This window comes from Schistocerca piceifrons, chromosome 1, assembly GCF_021461385.2.
Source record: "Schistocerca piceifrons isolate TAMUIC-IGC-003096 chromosome 1, iqSchPice1.1, whole genome shotgun sequence".
Lineage (NCBI taxonomy): Eukaryota > Metazoa > Arthropoda > Insecta > Orthoptera > Acrididae > Schistocerca > Schistocerca piceifrons.
In genome coordinates this window covers 1079700976-1079713282 of record NC_060138.1, presented here as the reverse complement: position 1 = coordinate 1079713282, position 12307 = coordinate 1079700976, and the positions used below count along the sequence as shown (strand labels likewise).

Genomic DNA, 12307 nt, shown 5'->3' with positions numbered 1-12307 from the left:
TGTTATTGCCATTGTTTTAAATTTCATCGAAGGCTGTTTTGACCTTTCTGTTTGCTGAGTCAGTCCTTCGGACAAACATTTCTCTCTCGGTTTCTTCACATTATTCATGCTGCCTTTTCTCCTTAATTTCCCTGTTCTTCCTATGTCTTTCATTCCTAAGTGACTTGTATTTCTGTATTCCTGAAATTCTTTGGACATTTTTGTGCTTACTTCTTTCATCAATAATTTGGAGTATTTCTTGTGTTACACCGGGTTTCTTCCCACTTCCCTTCCTTGCATATGTTTTCCTTTCCAGACTTTAATGGTTGCCCTTTTTAGAGATGTTCATTCCTATTCAAGTGAACTTCAAACTGAGCCATTCGTTATTGCTGTATCTATAGCTTCAGAGAACTTCAAAAGTGTCCTTTCATACTTTAGTACTTCCGTATCCAACTTCTTTTTCTTCCTGACTAGTCTCGTAAGCTTCAGCCTTCTCATAATCTCTACTAAATGGTGATCTGAGTCGATATCTACTCCTGGGAAAGCCTTACAATACGATACCTGATTTTGGAATCTCTACCTGACCATGATGTAATCTAACTTGAATGTTTCCGTATCTTCGGCCTTTTCCTAGTATACCTCCTCCTCTTGTAATACTTGAGCAGAGTATTCGCTGTCACCAGCTGAAATTCATTGCAGGACACAATTAGTGTTTCTCTCCTCTCATTCTACTACCAAACCCATACTCTCCTGTAAAACTTTCTTCTTCGTTTTCCCCTATAATCGCATTCTAGTAGCTCATGACTATTAGATTTTCATGACCCGTTATGAACTGAAGTACTTGTCCAGTGAATTGGGTGGGGAAGGGGGGGGGGGGGGCGGAGGGAGCTGAATATACGAAAGTAGCCTTTGCCGCTTCAGATCGCGTTCAAATTTCATCGAATGGTTTTGGCCGGCCGGAGTGGCCGTGCGGTTCTAGGCGCTACAGTCTGGATCCGAGCGACCGCTACGGTCGCAGGTTCGAATCCTGCCTCGGGCATGGATGTGTGTGATGTCCTTAGGTTAGTTAGGTTTAATTAGTTCTAAGTTCTAGGCGACTGATGACCTCAGAAGTTAAGTCGCATAGTGCTCAGAGCCATTTGAAGCATTTTTGAATGGTTTTGAACGGTTCCTAGGGTTTCCAACCAGTTCTTTACTGACGCCCTTGCACATGGCTCGTCTGGAGCGGCAGCTTGACGTTCTCGTCTCATCGATTCGCACTCAGCAAGCAAAATCACCTTACCCGTAACGTTACAGAATTACCGCATGTGTTGACACCTTGGAATCTGAAGCGTCGTCGACCCCTGATGTCGCAGGGAACGAAGTTTTTGCACCATTACAGGGGAAGATTCAAGGCACTTAGTATTTCTGTTATAACAGTTATAGCATTTTGTCTACCTCTTAATTTGCGAACGAGCTCCATATATTTGTTTCCAACCCCTCGTTGCTTCCATGTAGCTATTTTCAGCCTATCTATGATACCTAATCATTCATCCTTGATTTGTGGAGGTAATTTTCATGATCTAACCTTTTCTGCCATACGCAGTAAATCGTGAAAAGAGTCAGTATATCTAAGGTCTCCTGGCCGCGCTACGAGAGCTGCGCAAGTTAAGCTTGGGGATAGGGCTGCCACCTCACTGCTTGCAAGCCTGCTGCTAAATATTTCGGACTCCTTCTCCTAGGCCGACTGCCATTCCCAGCCTTCGATTTCGTCTGCCCCGAAGAGATGTCTTTCGCCTCTTCTACCGTTGGATGTCGTATACCATTGTCTTCGACCATCTGAGCCGTTGATATCTTCCTCAGACGAAAGACACCATCGAGCCTCGCAACCTAATTCTGTCGGGGTCGAAAAAGCAAGAGTTGGCCAACAGAGGCTGATGGAAAAGAGAACATAAGCTATCTGACACAATTAACTGGAAGCATAGCTCAGGGCCGATCTGGTTGCCGTCCACATGTACCCATGAAGAGGGGAACTCTTTGGCGGACTACTCTTTGTCTGGTCTCTCTCCGGCAGATCAATCTGACACCGATTTCCCTACCAGAAGTATAGCTTCTCCCAGCATACCTTTGTGCGCGCAGTAATTAATATAATCTTGTTATCACGATGCTTATGGGAGAGGTATGCCGGGGCTATATTTAATCGCAGATTCATCATTTATAGCTGGTTACTGAAACTTTGTGATTTGTCTGCGGGTAGTTTGCGTCTTTCTTCAGGTTTTTTTCTTCCTCTATAGCATTCTACCACGGGTTAGAGAAACCTGTGAACGTTAGTGCTGTCCTTCCATGTATACATTCAATATCTCTTGTTAGTACAGGTTCCATGAAATTTAGAAATACTGCAGGACGTGGTCGCACGAGTGATTTCTAAGCAGTCTTCTTTATAGATTGATGTACATTTGCTTATTATTCTACCAATAAACGAAAGCCTGTTATCTGCTTCATATAAGGCTAAGTCTATGTGGTGGTCTCATTTCTTATACCTACAAAGTGTTACACCCAGGTACTCTTATTTGTATGAGTTGACTGATTGCTGTTGTGACTCACCGGTACTTTAGTCATACGATACTCAGTTTTTTAGTTTTGAGATAGCACAGTTTTTGTACTTATGAACTTTTAAAGCAAGTGACCAATTTTCACAAGACTTTGAAATCGTATCAAGAATCGACTGAATACCTGTGCACTTGTTTTCCGGCAGTGCTTCATAGATAACGGCATAATCCGCGAGAAATTTCAGGTTACTATTAATATTATGCAAGATCATTATTATGCAACGTGAACAGGAAGGGTCCCAACACACGTGCCTGGGCCACTCCCAAAGTTACTTCTACATCTGTCGATGTCTCTCTATCCTAGATGACATGCTGCGTTCTACCTACCAACAAATCCTCACATATATCAGTTGATACCTCATATAATCGTACTTTTGCCTATAAGCATGGGTGTAGTACAAATACTTTTCGAAAATAGAGATACGGCGTCCACGTGACTGTCTTGATCCATGGCTTCAGGATGTCGTATGAAAAGAATGCGAGTTAGATTTCACATGATTTATACGTACGGAACCCCTGCTGGTGGCGCGGAGAAGGTCGTGCTATTCGAAATACCTATGCACGTTTGAACTTGGAATGTGTTTTACGATTCTACAACAAGTAGATGTCAAGGATATTGGATGGTAGTTTTCCGGATCATCTACACTTTTCTTGTAGACGGATGTGACCAGTAATTGCTTCCAGCTAATGTGCATGATTTTCCGTTCGAGAAATTTGCGGTAGATTAGGGTTAAGACAAGGGCTAATTTTCGCAAACCTGAAGTAGAGACCGATAGGGATTCCGCCTGGCCCTGTAGCTTTGTTTAATTTTAGCGATTTCAGCTGTCTTTCAGTACCACTAATATCTATGTCGTTCATATTTCCAGTTGTGTGTACATTAAACTGGGGAAATTCCCCTGGATTTTCATTTGTGAAGTAACGCATGAAAACCGTTTCTGGTTTTCCTTTGCTGTCCTTAATTTAAGTTCCTGTCACGTCCATGAGTGTCTTGACACTAACTTTGGTACCAATAACGGTCTTCACATACAACCAAATTTATTTAGGATTTGTGAGGGGTCCTTCGATGACATTGTGATATATTTTTGGTTCAAGGTTTTATGCATTGCCCTGTTGATAGCCAAATGCGTTTTACTTAGGATCTCAGGGATTTTTCCTGCCTCGAGATAACTGCGTGTTGTTGTGTCGTCATCACCATCATCATTCATCCCAATTGCGGTCGGAGGAAGGCAATGGCAAACCACCTCCGCTAGGATCTTGCTTAGTACAGCAGTCCGGGTTTCCCGCATCGTCCCCTACGCTCCTCGGAACTCGGAAGAGGTCCAACTCACACATACCGGAAGACTACTTTGCGCTCCATGTATACTGGCTTAGGTGCAGCACAAGGTAGAAGAACTGTGGCTCAGGTACAAAAGAATGGTTGACCATGAGCTTGATAAATATGCATCCAGCAGAAGAATTTACGATGGAATAAACCCTCCGTCGATCATTGGGTATTTCTTTTGTTCCTCTAGGTTCTTTTGCCGTTACATTCATTGTTTCAGTACCTGTCTGTCCACTTTTGGAAATGTCCATTCCTCTTCAGCTAAACTGTCTATTATGCAATCCAATATCGCAACGTCTATACTCAAAGAGCGATTTAAATACACCTCACCATTCCTCCCATCTGTCTTCTCATTGACTCTTCCAGACGATTCTCTTCGATGCACTCTTAATCATTACAAAACCGTGAACTGACAGGTTATATCTGCTCCAATATTAGTAGCTGAAATATACTGCAAGACTGAATTAGTCCCAGCCCTCTCTAACTCCTACTACCGTAGCCGTGTTGTCCGGTAACTCTTTTGTTTCTTTCCTTGCTACTGCTTTCCAATCACCTCTGACTATGTTTTCAAACCTCTTCACGTAGTGAATTACACATTCAATGTCCTCATTCATTATCTGAATCTTTTAATCTTCACCACCAATTCTAGACGGTAAGAAACTGAATCTGAATCACTATTTCAGAGACATACCTGAGAGACACATTTCGTACTGTCACAGACTGCTGGCGATCGGACACTGGTCGAGCAGGAGGTGTAGGTGGCGCCTCTCCTGGCCAGTTGGGAGACTACCGCTGCGACGCTCCGTGGGACCTGGTCGAGTCTGCTGTGCGTGCTATGAAGAGCAAGCACGGTGACAACATCGACTTCATCCTCTGGACGGGGTGAGTGAGCGTCAGCCTTCCGACTGACATCGAAAGTAATCTCTTTAGTGAGTTCTGCAAAAGTATCATCTACCCTACTACGGTCGCAGTTTCGAATCCTGCCTCCGGCATGGATGTGTGTGATGCCTTTAGGTTAGTTAGGTTTAAGTAGTTCTAAGTTTAGGGGACTGATGACATCAGAAGTTAAGTCTCATAGTGCTTAGAGCCATTGTTTTTATGATGTACCCTGAAGTTACGTATGATATTCCTCACCTGAAAAAAAAATAAAAAATAAAAAAGATGCTAAAAATTAAGTGCACTAGACATGTCAACGTAGAATGTTCCTCGGCTAAAAAAAAAAAAAAAACGCTACAAAATTAGCTGCACTAGACACGTCAACCGGGTGCTCAGATTAATTTAACTGACTTATGCTGAGATAGTTCGTTTATGTCATGAGGCCTGCTGAAACTAAAAATTGAATAAAAATGTACACATTCAATATTTGTTGCGTATTGTTGTTTTTCATACACAGAATGGTTACCAAATCCGACCGAGCTTACAATTGCGCAATTAAATAATGAAATTGAGCACAGGTTTAGGTAATCCTACTACACTTGGAGCACAAGCTCGTAACTATGTGCCAGCATTTGCCGCCCTCCAGGGAAGCTGTCACGCTCATATTCGAACAAAGAGCTAAATGAAACCCGAATTAGAAAACTCAAAAATATTTAACGATGTGTGGAACGTATATCCAAAAAGACAGGTTAGATGTCATAGAAGGGAGAGTGTTCATTGGAACAACATAAAATATTATGTTTGCCAAGGTCGAAATAGTGTCCAACTGCCGACTTATATCGATGGCAGTAACTGGTCGAGGTATATTCAGTCATAGGATGACTGATAGCCGCTTGATTCGGCTGCAACTGCTGTAGAATCATTCAAAGAAAGTCTACGCTCAGTAGTGTGGAACTAGACAAGTAATGCAATAGTGCTTGGAGGCAACGTTTATCTACTGAGTGTACACCGGGGCTTCTATGGATTCGTTTCAGGTGCTCGTATGACAGACAGCAGTAGCATGGCTACAGCTACTCAGTGCAACACTCAACCCTGAGTTTGGATCTAGAGATCCTTGTCTCAGGACCTGGTGAGGCAGCTTCACCAGTAACTGCTGGTTGCCGAGATGCATGGGTTGTTGTTGTTGTGGTCTTCAGTCCTGAGACTGGTTTGATGCAGCTCTCCATGCTACTCTATCCTGTGCAAGCTTCTTCATCTCCCAGTACCTACTGCAACCTACATCCTTCTGAATCTGCTTAGTGTATTCATCTCTTGGTCTCCCTCTACGATTTTTACCCTCCACGCTGCCCTCCAATGCTAAATTTGTGATCCCTTGATGCCTCAAAACATGTCGTACCAACCGATCCCTTCTTCTAGTCAAGTTGTGCCACAAACTTCCTTCTCCCCAATCCTATTCAATACCTCCTCATTAGTTACTTGATCTACCCACCTTATCTTCAGCATTCTTCTGTAGCACCACATTTCGAAAGCTTCTATTCTCTTCTTGTCCATACTAGTTATCGTCCACGTTTCACTTCCATACATGGCTACACTCCATACAAATACTTTCAGAAACGACTTCCTGACACTTAAATCTATACTCGATGTTAACAAATTTCTCTTCTTCAGAAATGCATGGGTATGGCAACGATATCTCAAACCAAGATAATCCATACAAGAGGCTTTGGTAGCAAATTCCAAAAAGAAAAGATCTTGCTGAGAGAAAATCAAAAAAATCCAAAATAGTGACAGTGGGAAATTATACCAAAGGCAAGGTGAACTTTGTATGAAATTAAAATAGTGAAGATCAATGTCGCAGGATATTTCAGAAATTCAAAAAGTTAAATAATGTGAGATGGAGAAACTAGCCTAATTTTGCATTCCAGCCCACTGATGCTATAAGCTAAGATGGCGTCATGTTCAAATGTATCAATACGACCTGAACTGTATATAGAAAACAATACGGGAAGGTTTTCCACATAAAATACACACACACACACACACACACACACACACAGTGGGTAATGTTCCACATCTCTCCGTTTAATTTGTTTATCGTTCTCAGGTCTTCCGGATGCTATATTGCTGGTTGTAAAAGGATCGAACTTTCGTCACCTGACGTTTCCGGAGGTTTTTCAGTAGTGCCTTACCTCCCCCAATATCATTTTAAGAGGGAAGGAGATAATGTATGGAGTTCTACACTAGAAGAATATAATCGCTGTTACTGTCTGGCTAATTTTGTTTTTGATAGATTTCGTATGGAACTTTTTCCGACACTAAAGAGCAACAAACCATACTAAAATTGTTATGTTTTGCAGAGATCTTTAACTGAGTGCATCACTTATATCGCATATTTTTGTAGCTAAAAATAAGATCCTACCCAAGCAGTTGACACTTCATTTTAATTCTAAATGAAGCTATGTATATTCCTAATATGACCAACCATATAACTGTAAAAGCACATGTTGGCTAAAATACTGTGCTAAGCTGGTTAGCAGTGATAGCTGATACAAATAGGCAGTTTAAATTACTGTTCTATGTCTGTCAGCTACCGGACGAGTCCAATTAACGTGTAACTTACATTCGAAGTGTAAAACATGAGTGTGGATTTTAATTAACGTCCATAATCTATATTGATTTGAAGTGTCCATTGAGGAAGCTATTTATATTACGAATAAGAAAACAAAGGGAATTAAAACAACTGTAAATGGATCCATTTTATCAAAATTACTGATGACATCGTGATAGTTACTGACAATGACACAGAAATGAATAGAACGTTGCAATCCCAGACATTCTTGTACTACGGAATTTGAAAGTGAACAGACCGAAAACTAAAATAAATACTTCATTGAAACATATTTATGGAGGACACTTCTCTATGAAAGTGAAAGTTGAACTTTGAGTAAATTTGAAAGGATTTGACATAAAGCTGCTGACATGTAAATGTGGTGGAAAATGACAAGAAGGGGCTGAAAAAAAAACTAGCCCAGAAGTCCTTAGACAAGTCAACGAAGAGATTAAGAGTATTAAAAGAAATGGAGAAACAGAAAAATAAAATTTATTGGAGAAGTCATCAGACACCACACTTCCTTCTTTCACTTTCTTCAAGGGAAGTCACTGGGACAGAAAAGAAGAAGACGGCCGATGATGAATTTTCTGGGAGACATCGAGAAGAGGATAAAATATAAAATATAAGAACTACATGGAAGGGAAAGGAACAGGTAGTGACAGAAAAAAGTGGTGGCAGCGACTTGGCATTAGTTCAAGTTTCACTTACCGTTTTGTAGACACTGTTCTGTCTCATTTTAATTTTATTCCCCTATTTCGATTGCTTCCAAGACCTTTGTCCAGCGTACAATGCCCTTCCCAAACTGAGGTGGAAATCAAAACATCTCCATACACATGACCCCATAATCCACCACCCAACATTTGGGACATGTCTCATATAAACACACAAAATCTTATATTCAACCTGAAAGGCAGGACTTTATAAAACCATCTTATTCAGGGCTGTGAAGTACAACACTAACCTACCTCACCCATCGTGATTAGGCACCCCAATTAGCGGAACATGAATCCAATTTGAGCATGTTATGAATGAGATCCTTGACTTCTTCCTTATAATGTTCTGTTGTTGACATAGTTTTTACAAACAATTGTGAATGTTCTATAATGATAAAAAAGTATTTCTAGTCACTTACTAATCTTTTCTGATTCTCCTTTTCGTGTAAGGCTTCTAATTAACAGTAATATTAATTACAGTGATATGCACTTAAAGAATATTTATCACAGGTAGTGCATTGAAACATCAAATTTCTCGGTGGCATATAAAGATTTCACGAACTACTATATAAAGGAAAGAACCATGTCATCTTTCTCTTATCGCTTGTCTTTTTGATCTTGTTGCTTAGCTTTTGTCTTCTCTTGCGCTCCTGACTCTGTATGCAGTTCGATGTATTGAGGCTTGCTGCCTATTCATGTAAGTTGAATTAGTGTTGAACATAATTACCAGTGTTGAATTTTAAAAATTTATTCTTGCTTTGAAATGGAAGCCTTTTAGTTTCGATTGTTGAAAATTTACCTCTACATAAAAATGACACTTGCAGAAGCTTTCATTAACCCTGTCTGAAGACTGACTAAGTAATATTTCAGAATTAAATGAATTTTTGAATTTATTTTGACTCAGAAGGAAATATTTTTAATATTCATACCAGAGATAAGGTTTCGTTGCAGTAAAATATATTTACGATTTCAGAATAATAATTCCTAACATCATGATATTCGAAGTGCAGTTTCAATTATTAAATGTAGTAAGAGAAGTTCCTAATAATAAAAGGCATTTATTCCAGCTTTCCCAGAAATTTTTAGAGATTGCTCCTGATTCCACTGGATCCATGCCAAGTTCTTTCCATTTTTATTTCGTCCTTCAATTAATTCCTTTATTCTGCAGCTTACGCTTACGCTTTCTGATCCCTTCCTCTAGCGTTGGTGCCCTTCTCCCAGGAATTGTGTTCTTAATTTCGTCCCATCTACTCCCAATATTTAAAATACTCCTGTCAGCTTGTCGACAGTCGAACACGGAATTACAAGAAATTTACCATACAGCTGGACTTAGTTTATTTTTATAGAGAACATTATTTCAGTCTAAAGAGATTTCATCTAGAAAAATTATTCACTTAATAGAAATTGTCAATGAACTTAGTTTGATCTCTGTAACGCAAAGTGGATTCACAAATTCAGTATTTTAGCCTCTAAATTATCTGTTATTTATCAGAAATACGTAAGCAAACACATGGTTATGTCAATTCTCTTTGAGTCATAAGTCTTTTCAATGATTTGATGCAGCCCATCATGAATCCCTCTCTTGTACTAACCTCTTCATCTCAGAGTAACACTAGCACCCTATGTCCTCTATTATCTGTTGTATGAATTCCACTCTCTGTCTCCTCTACAGTATTTACCCTCTGCAGCTCCCTCTAATACCATGCAGGTTATTCCCTGTTGTCTTAACACATGTCCTATCATCCTCTCCATTTTCCTTCTTCTTCTGAGTGTTTTCTATACGTTCCTTTCTACGTCGATTCTGCAGACAACCGTCTCATTCCGTATCTTACCAGTCCAACTAATTTGCAACATTCTTCTGTAGCACCACATCTCAATCGCTTCTATTCTCTTCTATTCTGGTTATATCACTGTCCTCGTTCACAATGAAACAGTTCTATACTCCCCAAACGCATATTCTCGGAAATATTTCCCTCAAATTAAGGCCTTTCTTTGATACCAGTACACTCTTATTGACCAGGAATTCCATCTCTAGTTGTGCTAATCTGTTGTTTATTTCCCCCTTGCTTTATCCATCAGGGTTTGCTTCCAAGGTAGTGGAATCCTTAGCATCACCTAATTCATGCTCACAAATTTAGATGTGAAGCTTCCGCTATTCACATTTCTACTTTTTCTCATTACATATCACATTTGTAGGTTTATATTTTATTCATATTCTTTCCTTATTAGACTGTTCATTCTTTCACCGTGAATTTTAATCCCACTCTTGAAGCTTTCTTTTGTTTCCGTAATTACTCTTTCCATGTAGAGATTAAACATCATGGATGAGAAACTACATTCCTGTCTTAAATCCTTTTAATAAGAACATTTCGATCTCGCTCTTCCAACCTTATCGTTCCCTCTTGGCTCTTGTACTAGTATATAGTGTATTTTACCATTTTTCTTTTCTGTAGCCTACTCCTACTTTTCTCAGACTTCAGAACATCTTGCACCAATTTATATTGTCGAACGCTTTTTATGGATCAAGAAATCCTATGAGCGTCTCTTGATTTCCCTTCAGTGTTGCCTTCGTTATCAAGAGCAAGGTCAAGAATGCCCTCTGGCGTCTTTACCTTTCCTAAAGCCAAACTTAGCGTCTTCTAACATATCGTCAATTTTCTTTTTCATTCCTCTGTACATTTTTCTTGTCAGCAGCTTGGATGCAGGAGCTGTTAAGCTGATTGTCCGATGATTCTCGCACTTATCTGCTATTGCATTCTTTTGGATTGTGTGGATGATATTTCTCCGGAAGTCTGATGATACGTCGCTAGTCTTATAGATGATGTAGACGGACTTGAATAGTCTGTTATCGGTCGCTTTTGACATATTTGTTCTTAAGCTTTCCATAGATTTTTTAAATTCTGAATGTAATTGTAGATGCCCTGTGTTTTTTATATCGACTCCTCTTTCATTCCACGCCATCAGACAATCCTCCTCTCAGAGTCCTTCAACGTAGTCTTTCACCCTCTCGCTATCTGCTCTGCGTTTATCAGTGGAATTTCTGTTACACTCTTAACGTTATCATCCTTGCTTTTAATTTCACCAAAAGTTGTACTGAGTTTCCTTTACAGTGAGCCATTCCTCGCGATGTACGTTTCTTTTTCAATTTTCGTCTTTCTGTCCTCCAACCACTTCCCCAGAGCTACACAGAATTTCTTATTTCCATCAGTACCCCACGTCCTACTACACTACTTCTTCCGGACGATTCTTTTAAAATTCAGCTTCTCATTATCATCACTATATTGTGATCTGAGTCTATATCTGCACGTGGGTACGTCTTATATTCCAATACCTGATTTCTGAATCTCTTTCTGCCTATAATGTAATCAAACAGTAACTCACCTTGTCTCCAGGTCTTTTGTCAAAAATGCCTCTTCCTCTTGTGATTCTTGAACATCTGATATGTATTGCAGAACTGTATTAGTCTGCTACAAAGCATAGCCTCCAGTTATCCTTTCATCTACTCCTTCCCCAACAACCGCGTTCCAGTTGTCCAAGACGATTAGATTTTCATCTAATTTTACGTAGTGAATTACTCGGTAAATATCTTCACATACTTTCTCGTCTCTTCGTGTTCTGCTTGCGACATCGGCATTTATCCCTGGACTGTAGTTCACGGCGGTTCTTTGCCTGTGAAATCTGTAGAGTACAACCCTATCTCTGATCTATTACAATAGATTGGTCTTTGATGTACTTTACTGTTCACAACGGATCCTGCTCCCGTTATACCAGTTTCTGCTACCGTTCACATTGCCCTATATTCGTCTGATCAGATATCTTTATCTTCTTTCCACTGACTCTCACTACCGTTGTCTTGATTGAGGCTTCGAATTTCTGTTTTCGTATTTTCTAGCGTCCATACTGCGCTCAAGCATCTGAGTTCCAACTCGTAAATGTCGTTTCGCTGGTGGCCAAATTTTTTCTTATCTTCTCCCCACCTAAATTCATTTAAAGCAGGCAGCTAAAAATTCCTGGTAACTCAAATGACCGAACGAGGTGGTTACAAAGCTGAATTCGCGTTTCGTAGGACGATAGTTCAAATCTGTATCTGGCCATCGAGATTTACATGTTCTATTATTTCCCTAAACTGGTGCAAGTAAATTCCGAGATGATTGCTTCTAAAGAGCACAGCCGATTTACTGCCACATGTTTGCAAGAGTTCGAGCTGATGCGCCGTCTA

At 40.1% G+C, this 12307-nt stretch overlaps 1 protein-coding gene across 1 annotated transcript in view; it reads left to right on the top strand.

The window, feature by feature from the left end:
- LOC124777794 (acid sphingomyelinase-like phosphodiesterase 3a) overlaps positions 1-12307 on the top strand; it is a 573663-nt gene that overhangs the window by 359218 nt on the left and 202138 nt on the right. Inside the window, exon 4 of the mRNA XM_047253312.1 lies at positions 4608-4770. Coding sequence (XP_047109268.1) covers positions 4608-4770 — 163 coding nt within the window. The remainder of the gene's footprint in view (positions 1-4607; positions 4771-12307) is intronic.